A 13,548-nucleotide genomic window follows, 5' to 3' on the forward strand; every position below is an offset into this window, starting at 1 on the left:
TCGGCCTTTGGCCCACCCTCCCTACCACAATTCAACAAAGGTGCAGTGGCAGCAAGTGGGCTCAGGAAAGGAGTGGGGCAGTGCCACTTGCCCACAGCCCTCTGCTGCCCCCGAGGCACCCAGGGCCTGTCCCTCAGCCAGTTGTGCTCCCACCCCGCCCAGGTGAGAGGCCCGGACGTGCAGATCTGGCCGGGGAGGGGGCAGCTGTGGTCAGGTCCCGTGCTGCGGGCAGGCTCCCTAGTTCACCACCGCTGAGCTGGCCATGGTGTTCACGCCGCACACCCCAGACCCGCGGTACAAGTAGTAGTAACCCTGTGGAGGAGGCGGCAAGGAGGGGGCGCTCAGGCGGGAGGGCGTGGGGGCCAGGGGGCAAAACAAGAGCCTCGCGGGCGAGACTCACCTCTTCACCCCAGTCGGTGCCCCAGCTGTTCTTGATGGCCCAGAAGGGCGTGGCAGACCCTGCAGGACACAGGGGGTTCAAGGGCCTCAAAGCACTTGGCAGACACCTGCAGCAGGGCCGCTGGGTGACAGGTGCAGGGACGGGAGCCCACCCATCATGGAGACCTGGCACAGCTTCAGGGCATGGGGGAGGACACCCTTTCTCCATCACAGCCTCACCTTTTCCATATGGAGAGCCAGCAGTCCCAAGCATTGCCCCCCCACCCTCCCCATAGAGACCTAGAGATGCTAGGGTCCCCCCATCTGTGGCCTGGGGCAGGGTCGGCGGCAGCGGGACTCACGGTTGCCATAGCCCACCAACAACACAGCGTGGTCGATGAGCCAGGGGCTACAGAGGGGCCGCAGCGGGTGGGCGATCCCACGGCGGTAGAACTGTGGGGGTGGGGACAGAAGGAGGCGGAGAGGCAGTCTCCCAGGGTGGGTCGGGGGAGGGTCAGCAGGAGACACAGGCAGCAGGAGGCTCTCACCTGCATGCCAAACGCATTGATGGCCACAGAGATCGGGCCCCTCTTGGCCAACCAGGCCGCCAGCCCTGGGTGGGATGGAGGAGGGCAGGTGTCGGTGGGCTCGCTGTCCACGGCACCACCGCTGGCCCCTACCCACACCTCTCCGCCCCGCGCCCTGGCGGGGACTCACCCGGTCCCCTGCTCACTTTGCTCATTCCGGCTCAGCTCCACGGAGTCGTTGATGTAGACCCTGGCCTTCTGCGCGGAGAAGCTGCAGGCCTGCATGTGGCCCTGGTAGGTATAGTCATCCTCCGTCTCTAGCCCCCCTGTGTCCAGAACAGGGATGGGGGTTCAGGGGCAGGCAGAGGAAGCAGTGGTGGTGGTTCAGGGACTCAGGCATGGGCCATCCTTTCTGAGGAATAGACCCATTACACAGCTGGCATCACTGAGGCTGGGAGACAGGAAAGGGGACCTGCAGGAGAGGTGGCAGAGGCTAAACTCCACAGGGACTTCTGCCTCCTCCTCACTGAGCCTCCTGGTCGTGGCTTGCTTGTGTCCCCCTGCCCTCCCACTCTCCTCGTCTGCTCTGGGCCCTCCCAGGCTCCTGGACCAGTCCCCACGTCCCCTCAGGAGTGAGGCATGTGGCCACTTCCTTTAGCAGCATTACAGGCAGATTTCCCAACGGCAGGGATGCCGAGAGCCCTGTGCTCACCCAAGTGCCTGCTCTGAGCCAGGAAGCATCTACACACTTCTATTCTGGGCACTCAGGTTACTCCTATGAGTCCCATTTCACAGCTGAGACAACTGAGGTCCTCAAAGAGCTGACTTGCCCAAGGTCTCCAGTCAGTGAAGGTCAGCACTGAGACAGAATACAGGAGCTGGCATGGCGTGGTACGGTTAGGCCACTGCCGATGTGGCTGGCATCCCACTTCCCATCCAGCTCCCTGATCATGCGCCTGGAAGGCAACAGAAAAAGGCCCAAATCCTTGGGCTCCTGCCCCCCAGGAAGGAGACCCGGACGGAGTTCCAGACTTCAGCCTGCTCTAGTCCCAGCTGATGCAACTTTGTGGATGAAGATCTAACTCCACTTTTCAAATGAATAAATCTTAAAAAATCAAAGAAACAAAAACCCACAACTGCAGTTGTGTCTCTCCTCTCCCCCACCCCGCGAAAGGACTCCCTACAGAGTGCCAGCAGCACCTGCCGCCCCGCCCACACATACCCAGGTTCCTTATGGCCGAGTAGGCGTTGGAGGGCAATCCGCCCAGGCAGGCCTTGTCCACCTTGTCACAGTCCAAGAGCTCTGAGAGACAGAAGGCCAGTCCCAAAGAGCCCTCCGCAGGAGGGGCTGGGCTGAGGGCAGAGGCAGGAGGCTGGGCACGGGCCACTCACCCTGCTCCGAGAGGGACAGCAGGGTTCCCCGCTTCAGGAACCACTGGCCCTCCACGTTGCCTGTGACAGAGAAGGCCCAGCAGGAGCCACACATGCCCTGAGAGGTGCATGGGAAGAGTGAGGGCCACACGGCTACACCCCACATCTCCATACCCCATCATGGGGCCTGGCATGTACGCCCACCCTCCCCTAGGGGGCCGACCTGGTCCTTGACTTTGGTAACAGCCCCCTTACTCCTCCAGTCCCACTCCGGGGGCGCGGGGTCCTCCACGGACTTGGCCATGTGCATCTTCTGGCCGGGCTCCGACCGCAGGAGGGGGTTCAGATAGATGGTGCGGAATTCCTCCTCTGCAAGCGTGGGGGGCGGGGTGTGTGGAGGCGGAGAAGTCGACGCCCTGATGGGTGCTTGATGGGAGGGGGAGCAGGCACCCCTGGGGAGCAGGCCTCGTCACTTCCCTGGCTCCGCGAGGACTCTGGCCAGGACGCCTACCTGTGAGGTCACTGAACTTGGTGATGCCGTACTGAGCTGTGCCCCGGTCCAGGGCCTGGATCTTCTGCGCACGCATCAGGTTACTGGCAAAGACGGACAGACGCCACTCGGCCTCTGAGGAACAAAGAGCAGGAGAGGAGGGGGACTGGCTGGGGCCAGCAGGCAGGGACCCCCCTCCACCCTACGAGGGAGGAGCTGAATGCTGGGACAGGCCCGAAGCTCTTTTCAACAACAGACTTCTGGGGAGCGGGGGCCAGACGGGAGCGGAAGGAAAACCTCAGCAAGGGTTGCGGTGGGAGGCGGGATGGACTCTGGGTCAGGCTAGAGTGACAACATTTTGTGGTGAGGGGTGGCAGAAAGCAGTAACCAAAGTGGAGTCCAGAAGACATCAACCAGCAGCGCCTCGGGGGGAGGGAAAAGCACCTGGTGTGGGGCCTCCCACACAGCGCACCTGCCTCCACCCCCACCTCACCCCGCCCGCAGTGTCTGTCAGCTGGCAGGCTCACCAGCTGCTTGGCATACCTGCTCAGTCCCACAAGAACTGGGGGGGCGGGGAACTTTCAGGAGAGGGGCTCCTCAAAGGGCCGTCCTGCCTTTCATGTCCTTTCCTTCATCCAGTGCCAGCTGACCTGATGGTGGGACAGGCACAGCCAAGGCAGGGACGGGGCTCCTCACCTTCCTTCGACTCGTAAGTCCGGTTATAGGTGTGCATAAACTTCTGGAAGATTGACGCCATCTTCACAGTAAAGTCCTGGGAAGGCAGAAGCATCTCTCCAACGAGTTCAGCTGGACGTGGGGATACCGAGGGGAGTAAGGCCACAGGTGCCTACCGCAAGGACCGGCCCCCTCACCTGGGACGAGGAATTCCTGCCCAACCCCGGGAGCACATATGTCAAAGTCTCATTTCCGTCATCTGAAAAAGGTTGGAACAGAAACCATGGCCGAACTGAGTGAGGTCCTGGAGAGATCTGGGGAGACCCTCCCAGCACCCGCAGGGGAGCCCGGCACCTGTCACTCTTGTTTCCACCGGACCACAGTCCCGCCTCAGCAGCATGTGTTTCCCCAGCTCGTCCAGGACCTGGAAGCTGCAGAGCTGCAGGGAGAAACAGCTGTGGCGGGAGGCCCCACAGCCCCCGGCAGCACCCAGGCAGCCTTGCGTTAGCTCCCAGACAATCCCAGCCAGCTCCCAGCAGGCTCCCAGCAGGCCCCCAGCAGCATCCAGTCATGCTTGCTACCAGTCAGCACCAGTCAGCACCCAGCAGCACCCAGCAGCACCCAGGCAGCCTCCCTTTTACAACATTTGCCCTCAGGACCTGGGAGGTGACTCAAGATGGAGTGACTGCTGACATCAAAGATCCCACCCCCACCTGCTTTTCAAAAAGACTTATTTATCTGAAAGGCAGACAGAGACATAGAGAAAAAAGATCTCTCTCGTCTGCTGGCTCACTCCTCACAGAAACAAAAGCCAAGGCTGGGTCGGACAGACCAAAACCAAAAGCCAGGAGTTCCATCAGGGTGCAGGAAGCCAAGTTCTGTGGTCACCCATGGCTGTTCCCCCCAGTGCATTAGCAGGGGCACGATGACCAGCAAGCAGCCAGTGGGGACTGGGATGCCCGACTCACCCCAGGGGTGGGGAACCACAGAAGCCCCAGCACTCACCAGGGTCTTCCTGGACACAGGGAGTTGGCACACCATGGGTTCATGACATTGCGGCTCCTCCAGGGTGGCCTCCAGGGTGTAGAGCGACCCCTGACCCTCCTGGGTAGAGGGGCAGGTGAGGCGGACAGGGACGCACTCCTTCCCTCCCCGCGGTGCCTGCCCTCCCGGTTCCCGACCCCCGAGAGCCCTCTCTACGCCGTCCACTCCCTCTCCTACCCCTCAATATACCGCCCCCCCCCCTCTCCACCAGTCCAAGCCAAAACCCCCTTCCCGGGGCCGCGGCCCAGCAGCCTTACCCGGCGGACGCGCCCGCGAACGGCCCCCAGCACGGCCTGCGCGCCCGCAGCCCGGCCGTGGTTGTACATCTTGAGGGCGAAGCGGGCGGCTCCCAGCAGCTCTGGGTCCGGCGGCCCCCAGGCCCGAGCGCCCACTGCTCGGGGCTGGGCAGGGGCGGGCACGGCGCTGGGCAGCAGCCACAGCAGCCACAGCGGCCACAGCAGCTGCAGCCAGGGCGCCATGGTGAGGGCGAAGAGCGGGCGGGTCAGGACGCACCGACCCACAGATGTGCGGACCAACCGACCCGGGGGCTGCACCCGCGGCTGCTGGTAGTGGGGCCCGCGTCGCTCCCACCTGCTCCGAGGGTGACGGGCACCGGCCAATGGGCGCTGGCCAGGGGCGCCTGCGCGCAGGCTTATTTACGCGAGGCACGTGGGAGAGCGCGCGCGGGGGTGAGGGGAGCGGAGGATCGGCGGTGTCCGGAGGTTTAAACCGGGAACTTCGGGCCCTTTGTACGGGCTCCCTGAAGCCCTCCTGAGTAGCTGCTGTCCTCATGGTAGGAGTTCAGAGATTGAGCGGCGTGCCAACCTGGAAAACAGAGAGCGAACTTGAACCCAAGAAGTTGGCCTAGGTTCCTGGCTGCTAACATCATTCGTGCTCAGGCTACTTTATACTAAAGAGGAAGTCCAAGGTGGAAATAAACAGCAGAGAGAGAGAGAAAAATATCCTCAAGTATAAAGGATTTATTCAGGCGTGAGCAAAAGGATGGTAATCAGGAATGCGCGTGGTGGGAAGCCGCCAGGTGCTTGCACTGGGGAATGGGGAGGGGCGCTGGAGCTCTGCAGGGAGCACCTGGGGTGCGCAGCCTGCAGGGAGCACCTGGGGTGCGCAGCCTGCAGGGAGCACCTGGGGTGCGCAGCCTGCAGGGAGCACCTGGGGTGCGCAGCCTGCAGGGAGCACCTGGGGTGCGCAGCCTGCAGGGAGCACCTGGGGTGCGCAGCCTGCAGGGAGCACCTGGGGTGCGCAGCCTGGAGCCCGCTGGCGGCCGTTGGCTTCAGCTCATTGGTGGAGACACTGTTGCTGGAACAGCGTCTGCTCCCAACGCCACTTTAAGGCATGTTAAATTCTGCATAAATGTGTGCCTACGTGTGTGTTGTGAAGAACGTGAGGCATGAGGAGGATTTTCTGGGGGGAAACTTTTGGGAGAGGTCCTCGAGACGGTTCTCATCTTAGGAGGGCTGTGAGGCCCCTCTCGTCCCTGCTCCTGAGAGTTCACTGAACTCTGCATCAACCCTCTGTGGGAGGCGGGTGCAGGGGCATTGCGCATGGTGCTGTGTGCTGGGAGCTTGGGGTCTGGTGAGGAGACCCCAAGCAGAGGAGCTCGTTTTCCTGAAAGGTGTTCCCGGCCAGGAGCGAGGAAACAGGAAGGAAGGAGTTTAAGGGAACTGAGGAAATCCCAGATGGGGCTGAGGAAGGCAGGGGCCGGCGTGGTGGCATAGCCGGTAAATCTGCCTCCTGTGACACCGGAATCCCATGTGGGCACCAGTTCATGCCCCAGCTGCTCCATTTCCCATCTGGTTCCCTGCTAATGGCCTAGGAAAACAGCGGAGGACGGCCCACGTGCAATTTCCTGGCTTCAGCCTGACCCAGCACTGGCTGTTGTGGCCGTCTGGGGTACGAACCAGCAGAAGGACAATCACTCTCCACCCCTCCCTGCCCCAACTTTCAAAATAAATCTAAAAGCAAAACAAAACAAAAAACCCACAAGCTCATCAAGTCCAAACGTGGCTTTCCCAGGAGCAGACACCCCAGCTGCTCAGGAGGCTGTGCCGGGGCCTGACCCTGCGCTCCCGGCAAAGGGTGCAGGCACAGAGGGCAGGGCTTCCTGTAGAGGCTGACCCTGTCCGGATTTCACCCCGCTGGGGCTCCCCACAGCTCTCCAGGAGCCTGTCCCAGATCATCAAGGGGGAGCTCTGAAGTCCAGCAGGTGCCTCTCCATCTGCTGCGTGGACTGCCCAGTCTCCATGTGTGTGCAACAAGCCCCATGCTTGCACACTTTGGAACCCCCTCTTTGGCCATTTCCTCTGCCTGCCTAATCCTCAGGTACCTTCTGCAAATAATAGATGTATATATACACATATGTGTGTGCACATGTATGTATATATGTGTGTATATATGATTTATTTTTACTTATTTGAAAGGCAGAGTTAGAGAGAGGTCCTCCATCTACTGCTTCATTCCCAAATGGCTGCAACATCCAGGGCTGGGCCAGGTCAAAGCCAGGAGCCAGCAGCTTCTTCCAGGTCTCCCACATGGATGCAGGGGCCCAAGGACTTGGCCCATCCTTCACTGTTTTCCCAGGCATATTTGCAAGGAGCTGGATCAGAAGTGGAGCAGCTGGGTCTTTAACTGGGATGTCAGCACTGCAAGTGGCAGCTTTACCTACTGTGCCACAGCAATATGGATGGGGGAACAAAACATTCTGACAAATTGCAGTTTTATCTCTTCATGGGACACAAGATGTTATAATTTCATAATACAATGTAGAAAAGAATTAAATCCAGGGCAGGGAACAGTGTGATGGCTCAATCCCCATCTTGCTAGCACCAGGATCCCATATCGGTGCCAGTTTTGTTTTTTTTTTTCCCCCTTTTTTTATTTGTTTATTATGTGACACAGTTTTATAGGTACTGGGATTCCCACCACCCCTCCCTTAACCTCCCCCCCCATGGTGGATTCCTCCACCGTGTTGTGTGACACAGTTCAAGTTCAGTTGAGATTCCTTTATTGCAAGCATATACCAAGCATTGTGACCCTCATATTATTGCCCAGATAAGTTCAACGGCTTTTTGGAGAGACCTTCTCTGGACTGAAGGTAGAGCCAACAGAGTAAAAAACCCAATCAATCAAAAGCCCCAACATAACACTGACATTTCCCCATATGAGGTACATGACCGTTATAGGAGGGGTGAGCAGAGAAATCTTCGGCACCTTGGTGAGGAGTACTTATGGGTGCCAGTTTGTATCCCGGCTGCTCCACTTCCCATCCAGCTCCCTGCTTGTGGCTGGGAAAGCAGTCGAGGACGGCCCAAAGCCTTGGGACCCTGCACTCACGTGGGAGACCCAGAAGAAGCTCCTGGCTTCAGATTGGTGTAGCTACTTGGGAAGTGAACCAGCAGATGGAAAATCTTCCTCTCTGTTTCTCTCCTCCTCTCTGTATATCTGACTTTCCAACATGAATAAATAAATAAAGTAAGTTCTTCAGGGTTGGTGCAATGATTCAACTGGCTAATCTTCTGCCTGTGAGCACCAGCATCTCATATGGGTTCTAGTCAGTGTCTTGGCTGCCCCATTTGCTATTCAGCTTCCTTCTTACAGTCTGGGAAAGCACAGAAACCTTGGGCCCTGCCCCTGCACCCATGTGGGATACCAGGAAGAAGCTTCTGGCTCCTGGCTTCACATCAGGTCAGCTCCAGTAGTTGTGACTGTCAGGGCAATTAGCCAGCAGATGAAAGATCTTTCCCTGTCTCTCCTGTCTGTAAATCTGCCTTTCCAATAAAAATAGATAAACCATTTTAAAAAGAAAGAAGTTCTTTCTTTTTGTAATGAGTTTATTTTACTTTGGATGATATTTATGTAATTGAGAAGGATGCATGCCCATGTGGACCGCCGATTAGATTAGGGTGGGGAGGGCTGAGGAATGAGGGAAAATGCGTGAGACCACTGCTTCCAATCTACTTTTTCCTTTCTGTATCGGGGGGAAGTGGGGAGGTAAGGGGAGAAGGCTGCCTGCCGGAGACCAGCTCCAGCTGACTGAGAGCTTGCAAAGGATGCGTGGATCGGCGAAATGATAGGAAGAGCTAAGACACGGACCACTATGACTTGATGCTCATACTGGACAACTCAGAAAAGTTGCCTTCTTTATTTATACATAAATCATCACAAGCTTTTGCACCATATCCAATTGTTTCATTTTTCCTTACATCATGGTTATGAAAATGCAAGAAGCAATCCTAAAAAATACTTTTCTATTTCAAAGAAAACATTCTTAGCAAACCATTACTGATTGAAACCTGCAATCACCTGGCTGAAGCCAGGAACTCCACGGTTGGCAGCACATGCAGTTACATAGTGACAAGTAGTTTACTTATACTCAAAATCAATGTTTACTAAACACAAACTAATATTGATTAAAATATTAACAATACAGAATTAAAAGATCATAAATGAAAGGATTTTATAAAAGCATATAACATAGATTATTTGCTAAATCTTATAATCAAATCATGCATTAATTACGGTCATCTCACCTAGTGCTGATTCAATTGTTTTTTGTTCTTTTGTTAAAGGGCAGTGAAAGGGATCAAGGCAATTCAGCTAATCTACAAACAGAGGGCCTCTTACAAGAAACTTCCTTTAAACTATTTTCTTTCCCTAAATATAAGTGCCAATATAAGATAAAGATTTTTATAAACTGTTTTCTTTCCCTAAATATAAGTGCCAATATAAGATTGAGATTTTAAGCCAATTTGACGGGGTTCACATTTATTTCCTTATAAAAGATGCCCCATATACTTTTCTTTTCTGTGGTAAGAAACTAAAATGCGTCATATCATGTGTTGTAACAGTTCGAGGTGCATGGTAAACAAACTCTTTGTACCTCCATGATTGCCATCTGTTGCAAGATATTATCAAGCCATTTCTTAAGGAAAACATTACTTATATTAGGGCAAACTTTAGGACAAAAGTGGGCACATAGCAGGATGTTTGGAAACATAGTGGGCTCAATTGTATTATTGTATACTTTCAACTGTGTGTCATAGCCTTACGTTACTACAGGTGTTTTTATCATAACATGATAGATCAATTTGAGGTGTCACACCAGTTACAGGAATCACTTCACATTAGCAGAAAAACAACAACAACACCCTCAGAAGAATTCTATGAAACATCAGAGAGGTGATTGAGTTCCATACAATGGGTGAGGCAGCAATGAGGTGACCAGAGACATTCTGCCGGGCCTTGCCACGCAGCTAGAAACTCCTCGCAGCCTTGCTAACTGAGGAGAGGTGTTCATCACACACCCATGCCATCCGACCCAACTGCACGGCTCCCCACAGCTGCCAACAGCACCAGTACACAGAAATAGGAGACGCCCACCCCGTGTCATCCCAAGCTCCCCAATGTGGAGCACACTCCGAAGGTTCTGCTCAGTTGGTTTCAATAGTTCTGAGATGCTGTTGCTTTCGTTGCTACAAGGTTGAGGAAATCCTTCCGAGGTCCCTTGGCTGACGGTCTACCCTAGAGTTTCCATTTACCCAGATACTTGCTGTGAAAGCTTGTCTGGGGAGCTGTCCGGTTTGTTCTGCCCTCCAGGGTACTAGATGTCCTCTGCAGGCCTCGATGAGCTGGTGGTGAAGGCCCCCATGAGCATCTGGGCATGCCGTCCACTGCGCCATCTTCAGCAACAGAGGAGGCCCAGGCTGACACAGGTAAGTCCACAGTAAGACCGCAGATGCTCCTCTGTCATCTATTTGTAGATCTCATGCGCACTGCTGGAGTCTTGGCATAGGCTGAGTTGGCCTACCTCCTGTCCTGGCAAGTATAGCCACCTTACCTGATCTTCCCATAGCCATTCTGGATGATACTGTCACCTCTGCCTGCCTTCCCCTCACCCCCCCTACCCAGCTCTTACACGGGTCAGTGGGTGCCTGTTCTATATCCACTCTGGTTCTTGTGAGCCAGGTGCTGGAACCTAGCCCAGTGTGGCATACCCCAGACCCAGTCTACATCCATGCTGAGGGGCACTGCAGTCACATCCAGCCCAGATCACTGCCCCCATTCCAGCTCTCATGCTCTTCAGTGGGAACCACAGCTCAACTAGGACCTCCTCTTAGCTCCCCAGTCAGCCCTGCTCCCAAACACAATGCATGTGCCTGGCATAACCCATCACTTGTCTTAACTTTTGCCATCAGATGCTGCAGTCTGACCTGGCCTGGCCAACTCTCACGGGTGGGTGCTGCAGCCTAGCCCTGCCCAGTCTGTACCCATTCCGGCCTTTCATGAAAACCAGTAGATATGAGAGCCTAGCCTAGTGTGGCATGGCCCACAGCCCATCCTGGCTCCTGTGCGTGCCAGTGTGCCACAGTTTGGCTAGCCCTGCCTGGTCTGCCCCCACAGACAGTCAACACACACACATGCCAACAAGTGAAGCAGCTCTGTCTGGTCTGACCAATACCCACTCAAGTGCTCACCAGCACCCACCGAGGAATTTCCCACATCCCCCCACCAGGCACAGATCCAGACCCAGATCTTCAAGTGCCAGAAGGTGGTGGTCCTCACCTGGCACAGTCTGCCCTCCAGTCTTAGCCTCTGTATGTGCTGGTCATTGTTGCCGCCTCACCTGCCCCACACCTAATTCTTGGATGCATCTGTGGGTGCTGCAGCCGGGACCAGCCGGGCTCGTTCCCAAAGCCAGTACACATGAGTGTTGTTGAGTTCCATGGCCGTGCCTAGCTTGGCCCGTCACCACTCCCAGCCCTCAAGCAAACCAGCTGGTATGGCAGGCCCACAGATTTGAGCCCATGATCCCCAACAGAATCTACTCCCAGATGCGGTTCTCTCACCTGTGAGCCCATACACCCGCAGAAGTCCCCCCTCCCACACATCCCCAGACATCCCTCCCTGAGCAGTCCACAGCTCCCCTGCCCATGAAGTTGCAGATCCCTAAGCCTGGTCCTCTGGGGTGTGTCATCTGGTCTGAGGCCCTGCCTACCTACCTAGATGCCATGCATGCTCGTACCCGGGTTCCCAGATGCTGTCTGCTGGCATGCCAGTGTCTACCCCTACACATCTTTCAAAAAAATATAGAATAGGCAACTATGATGGCACACTGATATGGTTAACACAGATTTGGCATTATGCCCACCAGCTCTTAGCTGCTTTTTTTCCCCAGCAGTGTAACACTTGCCTAGGTATGGTGCAACCTACGCAGTTGCCTCCAGCTGGGAAAAAACTCTTGTTAAATGCCGAATACCGGGGTGGGGCCGTGGCTAACGCAGTGGGCAGTAATAGGTGGTGACTCAAGTGGTTGGGTTCCTGGCACCCCACCCACGTGGGACGCACGAGCTGGTGCTGGTTCCTGGCTTCTGCCAGGTTCAGCCCCAGCTGGAGAGCGGACCGGCGGACAGAATGGCGGTCACACTTGCACGCATTCTCTGCATCTGTCTCTGTCGTCCTTTCCTTTTCAGATCTATTTAGCTGTTCTTGTTTTGCAGGTGGCTTCCTCTGTTTTTTCTAATCTATTAAATAATAAATTAAGAATTTCTTTTCTCATAGGACAGGGAATCGAGAAATAGGAGGGATGTGCAAGGCAAGGATTTCAAGAAACTTTGCTGGGAAGGAGGGAGACGATGCGGCAATCCGCGGGGGGCCGAGGGACAGCTCAGAGCTTTTAGGACCAAGGGACCAGAACCTACTGACAGGCTAAGGGGACCATAAAATGGGCTGGAGACTCGCTGCAGGAGCCAGAGGACAGACCTGCTGGTGCTAGCAGCCTAGGAAGACCAGGGCAGCTGTTTGTCATTGCTCAGCTCAAAACATCAACACAGACCCAGTGGTTCATTGTTCCCTACAGCTCAGGTGGCCCAGTGGTGGCCTGGACTGCCGGGTCCTCTGTGAGGCAATGTGGGGTGTCAGTTCGAGCTGCAGCATCATGCAGGGCTCAGTATGGAGAAGAGGTGACACAGCCCAGGTTAGGAAAGCCCCATCGTGGGGTCACTTGTGCCCATAACCTCTGCCTGTGTTCCTTTGGACAGAATCGAGTCTCGGATCTGGGGACTCCAGGGGAGCCCTGCCACGGGGAGAAATGGCAGGGAGCAAGCGTGGGGACCACCTCGGCGTGTACCTGCCACAGGCGTCTTCCCCACTTCCCTGGCAAACAGAGCAGTCATGGTCATCTTTTTTTCTTAAGATTATTTTTTATTACGAAGTCAGATATACAGAGAGGAGGAGAGAGGAAGATCTTCCGTCTGATGATTCACTCCCCAAGTGAGCGCAATGGCCGGTGCTGCGCCAATCCGGAACCAGGAGCCAGGAACTTCCTCCAGTTCTCCCACATGGGTGCAGGATCCCAAGGCTTTAGGCCATCCTTGACTGCTTTCCCAGGCCACAGGCAGGGAGCTGGATGGGAAGTGGAGCTGCCGGGATTAGTACCAGCGCCCATATGGGATCCCGGCACATTCAAGCCAAGGACTTTAGCTGCTAGGCCACCGTGCTGGGCCCAAGTCATGATCATCTTTGAATGCCTGTTGTCCGCCTTCTGGGCCCTTGCTGTCCTCAGCGTGTCAGCCCACAGGACCCTCAGAGTCCCAGGAGAAAAGCAGGGGGCCCGCCACAGGAAATGAAAGGCTGAAACTGACCCACAAACTCGCTCAGGCTGCAGAAGTGATGAGGCAGAATTGGAGACCGTTTTGTTTTTTTAAGATTTGATTTTCAGGCCTGGCACAATAGCTTAATGACTTAAGTCCTCGCCCTGCCTACATCCCATATGGATGCCGGTTTGTGTCCCAGCTGCTCCACTTCCCTTCCAGCTCCCTGATTGTGGCCTTAGAAAGTAGACAAGGATATCCCAGAGCCTTGGGACTCTGCACCCACGTGGGAGACCCGAAAGAAGCTCCGGGCTCCTGGCTTCAGATTGGCTCAGTTCTGACCATTGTGGCCACTTGGGGCGTGAACTAATGGATCGAAGCTCTTTCTATCTCCTTCTGTGAATCTAACTTTCCAATTAAAAAAAGTTTTTTTTAAATAAGATTTTATTTTTATTTG

At 55.5% G+C, this 13,548-nt stretch overlaps 1 protein-coding gene across 1 annotated transcript; it reads right to left on the reverse strand.

Annotated features, from left to right (window-relative positions):
* Positions 1-237: 237 nt before the first annotated feature.
* Positions 238-4,964, reverse strand: CTSF (cathepsin F). Its single transcript, XM_040971004.1, has 14 exons — positions 4,743-4,964; positions 4,447-4,545; positions 3,796-3,880; positions 3,639-3,700; positions 3,463-3,538; positions 2,788-2,901; positions 2,500-2,645; positions 2,298-2,394; positions 2,128-2,208; positions 1,112-1,231; positions 927-991; positions 741-831; positions 401-459; positions 238-312 (listed from the first exon to the last, which is right to left on the reverse strand). The coding sequence occupies exons 1-14, from the start codon at positions 4,962-4,964 to the stop codon at positions 238-240; spliced, it is 1,392 nt and encodes a 463-aa protein (XP_040826938.1).
* Positions 4,965-13,548: the final 8,584 nt, after the last annotated feature.

The sequence above is a fragment of the Ochotona curzoniae genome, unplaced genomic scaffold (assembly GCF_017591425.1).
Source record: "Ochotona curzoniae isolate NIBS_2020 unplaced genomic scaffold, NIBS_Ocur_1.0 scaffold_4937, whole genome shotgun sequence".
Classification (NCBI taxonomy): domain Eukaryota; kingdom Metazoa; phylum Chordata; class Mammalia; order Lagomorpha; family Ochotonidae; genus Ochotona; species Ochotona curzoniae.

Excerpts from the sequence above, each read along its gene's own strand:
- CTSF (XM_040971004.1), bottom strand. The coding sequence starts at position 4,964 with ATGGCGCCCTGGCTGCAGCTGCTGTGGCCGCTGTGGCTGCTGTGGCTG. Across the intron at positions 2,395-2,499 it reads TTACCAAAGTCAAGGACCAG|GGCATGTGTGGCTCCTGCTG; the intron begins GTCGGCCCCCTA and ends TGCACCTCTCAG. Across the intron at positions 992-1,111 it reads GCTGAGCCGGAATGAGCAAA|GGCTGGCGGCCTGGTTGGCC; the intron begins GTGAGCAGGGGA and ends CATCCCACCCAG.